General features: G+C 46.2%; 1 protein-coding gene across 1 annotated transcript in view; it reads right to left on the reverse strand.

Moving 5' to 3' along the window:
* Positions 1–4,962: 4,962 nt before the first annotated feature.
* Positions 4,963–12,363, reverse strand: part of LOC134745406 (E3 ubiquitin-protein ligase MARCHF6) — a 42,358-nt gene continuing 34,957 nt past the window's right edge. Inside the window, exons 8-12 of the mRNA XM_063679446.1 lie at positions 12,234–12,324; positions 10,487–10,668; positions 8,671–8,855; positions 8,287–8,476; positions 4,963–5,824 (exon numbers count right to left, since the gene is read on the reverse strand). Of these exons, the coding sequence (XP_063535516.1) occupies positions 5,708–5,824; positions 8,287–8,476; positions 8,671–8,855; positions 10,487–10,668; positions 12,234–12,324 (765 nt within the window). The 3' untranslated portion in view covers positions 4,963–5,707. The remainder of the gene's footprint in view (positions 5,825–8,286; positions 8,477–8,670; positions 8,856–10,486; positions 10,669–12,233; positions 12,325–12,363) is intronic.

Raw genomic sequence — 12,363 nt, forward strand, 5'->3', positions numbered from 1 at the left:
AACGTGTGCGCGCGCCGGCGGCTGCGGCGGACTGCGCTCAAGCCTCACGTCGCCGGTCGCGATGCGTATCTCATCTGCAGGCCTAAAGGAGCTTTTCCACTGTTGAAACCCGGTTGAGACGAACGCCAAGTATACTGATTTTGACGATCAGGAATTTGACGTTTGCGGACATGTAAATGAGCTTACACCGTTACTTTTTTTAGGGTTCCGTACCCAAAGTGAAAAACGGGACCCTATTACTAAGACTCCACTGTCCGACTGTCTGTCACCAGGATGTATCTCATGAATGAAGCTAGACTGTTGAAATTTTCACAGATGATGTATTTCTGTGGCCGCTATAACAAAAACGGAATATAATAAGTATTTAAGAGTCTCCGGCAAGCTCGGCCGAATTTCACCCTCCCATACAAACGGAGTTCCGTTTTCATTTTAAAACTACGTTTTGGATTGTAATGAAACTTTGCACATACAATGACATTAGTTTATATAGCTCCAGTTTATAAAACAAACGAAATAGAGCAAAAACACGTTTCGTATGAAACGTAAATTCGCTGTATTTTTATAACTATGGTATCTGAAGTTACATAAAATAATTTCAGACAGATATACCCACTATACCTTATTCTATTGTACCTAAGTAAAAAGTTTCAGAGTAAACTAGATACTAGTTTTAAAATGAGAGCGGAACTACGTTTGTACCGACTAATGTGTGGAGAACCGAGCTTGCCGGAGACCCTTAAGTCGGGCTCCCATACAACAAACGCGATTGTTTTTGCCGTTTTTGCGTAATGGTACGGAACCCTTAGTGCGCGAGTCCAACTCGCACTTGGCCTGTAACAACTTTGTAGTTAACTTGGAAATAACTCTATTTTTCTTGCACCCAAGTGTAGAGGGGTTTGATACCATGAAAACACAATGGCTTTCAATAATTCATTTAATTTGTTATAAATTGCTGATTCCTGCATCTAAAGCCGTCTAACGGTACAATATCACCGTTAACTATCAAATATTATCATTCGACCATAACTATTTAAAATTTACATTAAAATTACAACATATAGTAGCGTGGGCAAAGAAACAAAACAAATCTAAAAAACTAAGTTACTAGTATATAATAGTTTATCGCTGAACTGCCATTTATCCCTTTCACACTAAATAAGTGTAAAAGAGATAAATTCTCTTATATAAATGATAAAATAAACATACTACTCTAGCACCTTAATAAAATTACAAGAAAGAAATTGGATACAAGATTGAGCAGTAAGTGTAAAATAAATAAAGAGTAAAAACTACTTAACAATACTAGGGAATCAAATACAAGTAACGCCGTACAAGAAACATATTTCAGTATGAACCTTTACGTAAATATTACCTTATAATATATTTCTGGTTAGGCGTTATGTAAATAGTATTTTAAATTATTACATTCTCCGACCCAAGTCAACGATGACCAACTACAAATAACGTAATAAGAGTAGAATACTTAAAAATTGATAACAACACGAAGACTTAAAGGGGCCCACTGATTATCAGTCTGCCGGACGATATCAGCCTGTCAGTTAGAACAAAAATTTGACAGTTCCGAACAACTGACAGGCCGATATCGTCCGGCGGACTGGTAATCAGTGGGCCCCTTTACACGTAAAAATCTCAAGTATTCCAAAAGTTACAAGTTTGGCAAGCGACGTATAAACCGCAGATAGTAACTAGAACTAGGGAATGTAAAAAGGTGATAACCGATTATTTTGACAAAAATTCATAACCGATTATTGGAAAATCGAATAACTGGTTACGGGTATTTTCGGTTATTTATTTATGACTTGATCTTCTAATGACTACAAAATCCTGCTTTTTTTGGCTGTGACGCCTGTGACTAAAACTTTTGTCATTCGTGTATTTTAATTAATTTTATAACGAAATGTACCTTATGTACCTAATTTACTTTCTTTATTTATGAAATATTTTGATTGACTATTGTACCACGTTCAAGGTCATATATTCACTTTGACTATTATTGGTGTGTTTTATTAAGAAACGAAGACTTATACTCACATTCCCTAATACTGTTCCTTTATTTTCATATATTTTTGACTACTTTGTTGTAAATTTATCATTTTTGTCGAAAATAACCGTAACCGATTATCGGTTATTTTTCGGGCATAACCGAAACCGGTTATGAACTTTGGTCGGTTATTGCATTCCCTAATAGTAACCCTTCAACCTCTTTAGTTCTACATACATTCTTGTTTCATGCATTCAAGCAAATTACCCGATGACCTAGTAAGAATTAGAAAGACATATCATAAAACGTCAATGATGGTCCATATTGTTATTTATGATTTATGGCAATATGGTCATGCTTTTTGTTATATCTGCGGCATATATGTATATAGGTGCAGCGTTACCATTGTAAAAAATGCATAAGGGTCGTAAAGTAAGATTGAAGTAAATATATACGTTACCCTAGAGTGGTATTACTAGATATTTGATAAACTAAGACGATATTATCACTATTTTCATTTAAACTTTTCTGTTTCTCGTTGGTTTCAAACGATTAATAGCCAAAATACCGTCAAGTACTACGAAACAATAGGGTTTCCTTGGCTGTTTCTCAGCTATAATGTTTTAACGACACGGCCCGATTCGAACAAAGGCAAGAAGTCACAGCGGTACGATACTGATTTGTTAGTGGCAAAAGTTACGTTTTTTGGTTGAAGAAATTTCACTTTTGACAATGACAGATCGGTATCGTACCGCGGTGACTTATTATAAGCATTGTTCGAATCGGGCCGACATTCATGAGATTGTAATTAAGTTTGCGTATTCTCACCATTTTACTATGACTATCTTAGAAATTCCTTAACAATTTACAGTAAAACGTGACGTCCAATCACTGTGCCGTTATCTGATAATATTTTGCAATAAGCACTGGTTTCCTTTTTCCACTGAACTCATGGTTCATGGTTGTCTCATTTCTACGGGCTATTTTCTATATTATTAGTGGTACGATAAAAATGTTTAACAAATCGGTTTAAAACCTCAGTGGACGTCGCCATAGCGACGGGCAACATGAAAAAGTTGGCCTTTGAAAATTGGCTTATTTACCAAATAAATAAAACATTTACATTTATAAAATTTACCAAATAAACAGCCAAGGTAAAGCGGTTGGGAGGTGCACTTAAATACTAATAAATACATAGACATAAAAATATACATCATTGTTAAATACATCTCCCAACAACGAATTGTACTTAAAATATATGTAATTATAGCCTCATCAAAAATACACCAAGAAAAAATATAATTCGACTATTCATATAGGCTTAATGATGAGTTGACCAAATATTGTGACTATTGTTCATTCGGTATATTTTATATTGTAAAATAAATAACAAACAGTTATTACTATTAAGGATAATTATAGAATAGTATTGTAATGTAATTATGATGACATTTAATAAATGATTTGTAAAAAACAATTGATTATATTAACAAACTAGAACACAAAAAATATATTAAATAAATAAATCGTACCTAAATACATAGATAAATCCATTCAAATTAATTTAAGCTCAGTACATTTATTTGTATTTTTGATAAGTCTATAATTATTTTTGTATGTTTAAAACCACGCGGAAAGTCTCGTTTAAATGTTGTCACAGCGTATGATGGTGCTTTTCGAAGCAAAATGAAAAATAGTGGGAAAATATCATATTATTATTTAGAAAACAAACAGCGATACAGTTTTTTTACCTTAAAAATCATCAGTCATTATCGGCGATAAAACAAATTACTATTAGTTCATCGCCTACTCGGCGTTGCCTCGCCATTCCAAAAGCACTTTCATACGTGTTTTTAATATATCACTCATGTCGTTCGTTCTTTATTGTTTCACCCTCGCACTTCACAAATGTCAAATTCCCGAAAACCACATTCTCACTCTAATGTCTTTTTAATAAAAAAAAATCAAATTTAATTTGTTTCGGCTCATTTCCTAACTCAATCAATATTTAGTTTCGCAACACGCGAGTTTTATAATTTCACTCAAAACCAAGTTTGCTACACAAAGGTACGACAAAGGTCATAAAGGAAATATAATTATAATTTCAAAAATAGAGTGCATTAGTTGACTATTCCATTCGAGGACCTTTATTAAAATGATCGTTTAAGAGTCCGCAGCAAGCTTGGCCGAATTTCACCTTTCCATTTCCATACGGAGTTTCGTTCTCATTCTTTTGGGGTTCCGTACCTAAAGGGTAAAAACGGGACCCTATTACTAAGACTCCGCTATCCGTCTGCCTGTCTGTCTGTCACCAGGTTGTATCTCATGCACCGTGACAGCTACAGTCGAAATTTTCACAGATGATGTATTTCTGTTGCTGCTAGGCTTGTGTAATACATGTACTAAAATCAAAAAGATACGATTCCCTCCACTGTACTAGACCGAACTATTCCCTAATTATTCTGCTCTTAGTACGTTTTAGTACACTACACGCGAACGAAACAGAATGGGAGCGAGGACCGAGGAGTGACAATGACAGCAAAGCGATCCGAGTGATCCGACTCATCCGACCGAACTAAAACTAAACGTCGACTCTCTCGTACTGTACTAAAAGACCGAACTAGTACAGTTGTGAGATTGTACTAGTTGGGAGCGATTTTTTCAGTGAACGAGCATGCACAACTAGTTGCCGCTATAACAACAAATACTAAAAAGTACAGAACCCTCGGTGGGCGAGTCCCACTCGTAATTGTCCGTTTTTTTTAAATACTCACGTGTTGGATTGCAATGAAACTGTGCACATACAATGACATGAGGTATATAATTACCTGTAATTAGTTTATATAGCTCCAGCTTATACAAAATACAAACACAAATACAAATAGTCTATTAACATAAAGGTTGCTTACATGTGCATCGATATATCCATCAGACTCCAAACTAGGCTGAGCCTGTATCTAGGAAGTCTGCGAGAGCGATTGACAATACAAACGAAATAGAGCAAAAACAAGTTTTTTAATGAAAAATTTAATTTCGCTGTATTTTTTAACTATGGTATGTGAATACTTTAAACTAATTACAGACATAGATATACCTTATCCTATTGTAAGTACAAAGTTTCAGAGCAAACTAGACACTCGTTTTAAAATGAGAGCGTAACTACGTTTGTATGGAGAACCGAGCTTGCTGCGGACTCTTAATATTTGGAGGAGCCTGCAATCTTGTTTATGAGTATACCGTAAAAGTCGTAAAACCAAAAGGAGAAAAACTGGACTGTTTCAACGCGAACTCAAATATCATGGTCTACCTTTTTCAAAATAATCATTTTATCTAAAGTTGGTATATTTGTCGTTAGTCTCAAAATGATTACCCTCAAAAACATATTTGATATAAACAAAACCTATTGATCTAAGTGTCAAATATCTTTGTCCAATTTCTATGTCCAATATTTGACCAAATTTCTTTAAAAGAGGCTCATTTCACTTTACCTAATATTTTGGTTCAATTTAAATGTCATCCGTAATATTTGATCAAATATCGGTGTTTCTAGTAAATTTGATGAAGTCACCCAATTTCTTTGATTAAATGCACATTGGACAAAGATATTGGACAGATGGAATAACACCTTAAAACAGAACGTCCATGAAAAGTGGCCGGTCAAACTCTTGCTATTCTATATCCCTCTGTCTCACTGCATTGTCCCGCTCAGTTGGCGGCGACGCTCTGCGGTTTGTGTCGCCGGTGATCGTAGTTGACGAGCCGCTGCCCGACGAGGTACTTGTCGTTCTTTATGTGCTCGTATAATTTGCGGAACTGCCGAATCTGGAAGAGATGATTAAAATTAACTTCGGACCGTCGTTGTGAATAATGATGAGTAAAAATCGTGGAACTTTAAATCAGTGAGAAGTCATTACAGTTGAGTTGGGAGCCCAGTGAAAAGTGTGCGATTATAGTTTGGTATACGAAGTCTTAATTCAACCATTAAAGTTGACGAGTAGAAAAAATCGTAACAGAATAAGTAATGTGGAATGAGTTGCCTACTGAGGTATTTCCTTTGTGCTACGACATGGGATTCTTCAAGAAGCGGGTATTTAGGGTTCTCAAGGGTCGGCAATGCTTAAGTGGCTCCTGTGATGTTGCTTACGTCCATGGGCGACGATGAGTGCTTCCCATCAGGCGGCTCGTCTGCTCGTTTGCTGACTATCACAAAAAAAAGTACTACCGTACAGAAAGGACACTTCCTACAAACCCGAAGTTTGACAGCATTCAGGGTCGATTCATGCCGTCCTTTCTAATGTATGACACTATCCCTTTCGGCTATTTAGGGTTGTCAAAATTCAAGTCATTATCTTATCTGTGGTCGTGCACGCAAGGGACGTCAAATTGTGTCAATCCTAATAATTGCTCGGACGGAGCAATGTTGAGCCGAGCGAAGCCGAGTTTGCCCGAAACCCGAAAGGAGGAGTGTCCACTGAAATCGTAAACAATACCTGCAGCTGCGCCAGCGCCGACAGCACTAGCAGCAGCAGCAGCGCGGGGTAGACGCGGCGCGCGAGCAGGTTGCGCTGCGCGGGCGACATGGTCAGCAGCGGCGCCACGCTGTGCGCCACCGCGTACGTAAACAATACCTGCAGCTGCGCCAGCGCCGACAGCACTAGCAGCAGCAGCAGCGCGGGGTAGACGCGGCGCGCGAGCAGGTTGCGCTGCGCGGGCGACATGGTCAGCAGCGGCGCCACGCTGTGCGCCACCGCGTACGTAAACAATACCTGCAGCTGCGCCAGCGCCGACAGCACTAGCAGCAGCAGCAGCGCGGGGTAGACGCGGCGCGCGAGCAGGTTGCGCTGCGCGGGCGACATGGTCAGCAGCGGCGCCACGCTGTGCGCCACCGCGTACGTAAACAATACCTGCAGCTGCGCCAGCGCCGACAGCACTAGCAGCAGCAGCAGCGCGGGGTAGACGCGGCGCGCGAGCAGGTTGCGCTGCGCGGGCGACATGGTCAGCAGCGGCGCCACGCTGTGCGCCACCGCGTACGTAAACAATACCTGCAGCTGCGCCAGCGCCGACAGCACTAGCAGCAGCAGCAGCGCGGGGTAGACGCGGCGCGCGAGCAGGTTGCGCTGCGCGGGCGACATGGTCAGCAGCGGCGCCACGCTGTGCGCCACCGCGTACGTAAACAATACCTGCAGCTGCGCCAGCGCCGACAGCACTAGCAGCAGCAGCAGCGCGGGGTAGACGCGGCGCGCGAGCAGGTTGCGCTGCGCGGGCGACATGGTCAGCAGCGGCGCCACGCTGTGCGCCACCGCGTACGTAAACAATACCTGCAGCTGCGCCAGCGCCGACAGCACTAGCAGCAGCAGCAGCGCGGGGTAGACGCGGCGCGCGAGCAGGTTGCGCTGCGCGGGCGACATGGTCAGCAGCGGCGCCACGCTGTGCGCCACCGCGTACGTAAACAATACCTGCAGCTGCGCCAGCGCCGACAGCACTAGCAGCAGCAGCAGCGCGGGGTAGACGCGGCGCGCGAGCAGGTTGCGCTGCGCGGGCGACATGGTCAGCAGCGGCGCCACGCTGTGCGCCACCGCGTACGTAAACAATACCTGCAGCTGCGCCAGCGCCGACAGCACTAGCAGCAGCAGCAGCGCGGGGTAGACGCGGCGCGCGAGCAGGTTGCGCTGCGCGGGCGACATGGTCAGCAGCGGCGCCACGCTGTGCGCCACCGCGTACGTAAACAATACCTGCAGCTGCGCCAGCGCCGACAGCACTAGCAGCAGCAGCAGCGCGGGGTAGACGCGGCGCGCGAGCAGGTTGCGCTGCGCGGGCGACATGGTCAGCAGCGGCGCCACGCTGTGCGCCACCGCGTACGTAAACAATACCTGCAGCTGCGCCAGCGCCGACAGCACTAGCAGCAGCAGCAGCGCGGGGTAGACGCGGCGCGCGAGCAGGTTGCGCTGCGCGGGCGACATGGTCAGCAGCGGCGCCACGCTGTGCGCCACCGCGTACGTAAACAATACCTGCAGCTGCGCCAGCGCCGACAGCACTAGCAGCAGCAGCAGCGCGGGGTAGACGCGGCGCGCGAGCAGGTTGCGCTGCGCGGGCGACATGGTCAGCAGCGGCGCCACGCTGTGCGCCACCGCGTACGTAAACAATACCTGCAGCTGCGCCAGCGCCGACAGCACTAGCAGCAGCAGCAGCGCGGGGTAGACGCGGCGCGCGAGCAGGTTGCGCTGCGCGGGCGACATGGTCAGCAGCGGCGCCACGCTGTGCGCCACCGCGTACGTAAACAATACCTGCAGCTGCGCCAGCGCCGACAGCACTAGCAGCAGCAGCAGCGCGGGGTAGACGCGGCGCGCGAGCAGGTTGCGCTGCGCGGGCGACATGGTCAGCAGCGGCGCCACGCTATGCGCCACCGCGTACGGCACGGCCAGCGCCAGCCCCAGCCAGCACACGATCGGCGCCGCCACCTCCGTCAGGATGAACCTGGACACGATACGATACATATTTATACTGCGTTTCAAAATAAAAAAAAACTCATCATAAGTAGTTAACGCGGATACGATCTTCGTGTACAGTACGACGAGCCCGGTCTTGCCAGACAAATAACACTGGGGATTGTTCTTTACCAAACGGTGTACCACAAGGGTCCCTACTAGGGCCACTACTTTAACACTTACTTAAGATCCATCTCTCGTATGCCGTCTCTATACGCCTTCTCGATGGCGCGGCGCATGGCCCAGTCCGGCCCCATCATTGTCAGCGCGCACACGATCTTCGTGTAGAGCACGCCGAGCGCCCAGTCTTGCCACACGAATAGCACTGGGGACTGTTCGAGTGGTACTCGGAGGGGTATCACTAGGACCTGAAAAAAAAAAAACAATTTTCTAATAAGAAAAAAAGTATAGTATCAGTATGTAGAAGGTTTACAATAATGTATTTCTTTCTTTCTTTCTATTAAATTCGTGCTTATAAAATATAAGAACAGTTTTCGACGACTTTCAGGTCATGTTCCAGTCGCCAACAATAAAGGATTAATCGATGGGGTACTAAATGGACAGATGGATTTAATTAAGTTTAATCATTAGCAATAGACGAATCAAACATTAGTAGTTGAATTGATAATAAGGTGGCGTTTCAGTGCCGAGTGAAAAGCTATCAAAGCGCCAGCAAATTCTAAGTTAAACTGTATTCTTTTTACGCTTTCCTTAACTTAAGGAGCAATAGGTGGCCAAAAATTGATTCGTTTTACATTTTCCGCAGTAAGTTAACGCGCAAAATAAAGCGCTCGTTACGAGCACAAGTAGACATTCCCAAATAGTCGTGTGGAGAAGTTTAAAAAGTCGAAAAGACGTAGCATTCTCACTTATTTTCCAAGTAAGACTTGCAGAAATTGTTTCCCACAGGCTAGACATCTGGAGCTTAGCTGTGTAGGTAGCATTAAGTGCAGGAGGGACTGACCACCTCCAGCAGCCCGCCCCCGCCCAGCACACCACCAGCAGGAGGTAGTAGACTCACCAGCTCCAGCAGCAGGCCGAACAGCAGCGGCACCAGGCCGAGCAGCGCGAGCGCGGCCGCGGCGGCGCGTGCGGCGATGCGCGCCCACTGCGCCGCGCGGGCCAGCAGCGCGCGCCGCCCGCCCCGCGCCCAGCACACCACCAGCAGGAGGTAGTAGACTCACCAGCTCCAGCAGCAGGCCGAACAGCAGCGGCACCAGGCCGAGCAGCGCGAGCGCGGCCGCGGCGGCGCGTGCGGCGATGCGCGCCCACTGCGCCGCGCGGGCCAGCAGCGCGCGCCGCCCGCCCCGCGCCCAGCACACCACCAGCAGGAGGTAGTAGACTCACCAGCTCCAGCAGCAGGCCGAACAGCAGCGGCACCAGGCCGAGCAGCGCGAGCGCGGCCGCGGCGGCGCGTGCGGCGATGCGCGCCCACTGCGCCGCGCGGGCCAGCAGCGCGCGCCGCCCGCCCCGCGCCCAGCACACCACCAGCAGGAGGTAGTAGACTCACCAGCTCCAGCAGCAGGCCGAACAGCAGCGGCACCAGGCCGAGCAGCGCGAGCGCGGCCGCGGCGGCGCGTGCGGCGATGCGCGCCCACTGCGCCGCGCGGGCCAGCAGCGCGCGCCGCCCGCCCCGCGCCCAGCACACCACCAGCAGGAGGTAGTAGACTCACCAGCTCCAGCAGCAGGCCGAACAGCAGCGGCACCAGGCCGAGCAGCGCGAGCGCGGCCGCGGCGGCGCGTGCGGCGATGCGCGCCCACTGCGCCGCGCGGGCCAGCAGCGCGCGCCGCCCGCCCCGCGCCCAGCACACCACCAGCAGGAGGTAGTAGACTCACCAGCTCCAGCAGCAGGCCGAACAGCAGCGGCACCAGGCCGAGCAGCGCGAGCGCGGCCGCGGCGGCGCGTGCGGCGATGCGCGCCCACTGCGCCGCGCGGGCCAGCAGCGCGCGCCGCCCGCCCCGCGCCCAGCACACCACCAGCAGGAGGTAGTAGACTCACCAGCTCCAGCAGCAGGCCGAACAGCAGCGGCACCAGGCCGAGCAGCGCGAGCGCGGCCGCGGCGGCGCGTGCGGCGATGCGCGCCCACTGCGCCGCGCGGGCCAGCAGCGCGCGCCGCCCGCCCCGCGCCCAGCCCGCCAGCAGCGTGCCGCCGCGGCCCAGCGCCCAGCACACGTACATGCCTAACGACAAACACCGGGCCTGGTTACATATTATATCATTCACCACCGGCAGCTAATTCATCCACAATAAAAATCATACAATACCTCCGTAATGTTAGACATATCATTCTGGATTCACCGTCTCCAAATTACGGAGTTTCCTTAACCACCGGCTTGCGACGGCTATCGTGGCCGTAAGAAAAGACGGTTATAATTTCTTAAGTAACAGTCGCAAATATCCTTTCAGATCCAAATACTTTCAAATTTAAAACCCTTTTCGTTCACAACTAAAAAATTGAAATTTAGCACTTCTCAATCACAATCACAATTCATCCATGGCTGTGAAGCCTAACTAGGAAGGTTTACTTCATTAATGGCATTAATGCAGGGTTTGCAAACCAGTTAACCGGTTAACCAAAAAACCGGTTAACCGAGACATTTTGTGCTCGGTTAAAAACCGGGTTTTGGAGCCAATAACCGAAATGATATTTATCGTATGAAACGACCTAAAAAGGTACAAAATAGCTTTAAAGTTAAATTACCTATTTTAAATGTAATGTAATCGTTATTTATTATTTTTCAATGAAAACCATACTTTGAAATTTTTATGGAAGTCGTTAATGCCATCCTTATAATTTTTTATAAGTGTCTTATCATACTGACAAATCCTGACAGTAGTTACAAATGTTACAATACTTGTAAAGTAAACGAATGATTCATTCATTCATCATTCATTTATTTTGACACAAAAACGGAATAATGAGCGAAGCCGTAATTTATCTATGAGAATTAAATTAGTTACACATTTATAACAAATTAACTTAAGTTCATAGCGCGATAATGATAACATAGATGTACCTAAACATGCCAATCGCCTCGTGCAAAGTTAAAAAAAGTCTGTAAACACATACGGTGCATTGATGTTAAGTAAAAATTCCAAAACATAAATGCAGAAAACTTTTGTAGTTTACCGGTATTCAATTAATCCGCGCTGGACCTGGTGATATATGGCGTCAAATTCATAGTATTTATCCAAAGTACTAGAAGTTGTCCATTTTCACGAGAGACTTGCCCCCTACCCATATTTTAAAAAGACTGGGATACTAACTTTAACAGGAGGTATAAGTAGTTGGTCTACATTATAATTATTAAGATATTAAGAGCAGACGAGATTTCTCTCAAGCAAACCCTTAAATAAATTGCCATTGCCGTATTTTTCTTGTAAATGTGATGTAAGGTAAGACTCACACAGTTCTCCTCTACACTATCGTGCCCGCCACTCCCGCCAGTCATCGTCTTTTATCGCCGATAGTGTAGAGGAGCCATCAAGTAAAGCAGGACATCTAGATAGAACCCTAAAGCGCTGAAAAAATATTCAGAAATGATGATTTACAATGTTTTTCGTAAAACCGGGGTTTAACCGGTTAACCGGGTTTTAACCGGTTAACCGGTTTTGTGTAACGTTTCCCGGTTAATAACCGGTTTTGAATTTGGCTCGATTTTTGCATTCCCTTGGCATCAGAAGAGGTACCCTGGTACCCAGGTGAGGTAATTTAGGTACTATTCTGAACTAAAATGGGACTTACCGCATGCAGCAGTATAAAGTTCGTGTACACCTTCTGACGCTTTAGGCAGCCATAGCGCCATAACTTTCCTGCCTATCGCCACTGGGATCACCTACAAAACAATTGGGTACAAATAAATGGACGAATATTC

Source organism: Cydia strobilella, chromosome 11 (assembly GCF_947568885.1).
Source record: "Cydia strobilella chromosome 11, ilCydStro3.1, whole genome shotgun sequence".
Classification (NCBI taxonomy): Eukaryota; Metazoa; Arthropoda; class Insecta; order Lepidoptera; family Tortricidae; genus Cydia; species Cydia strobilella.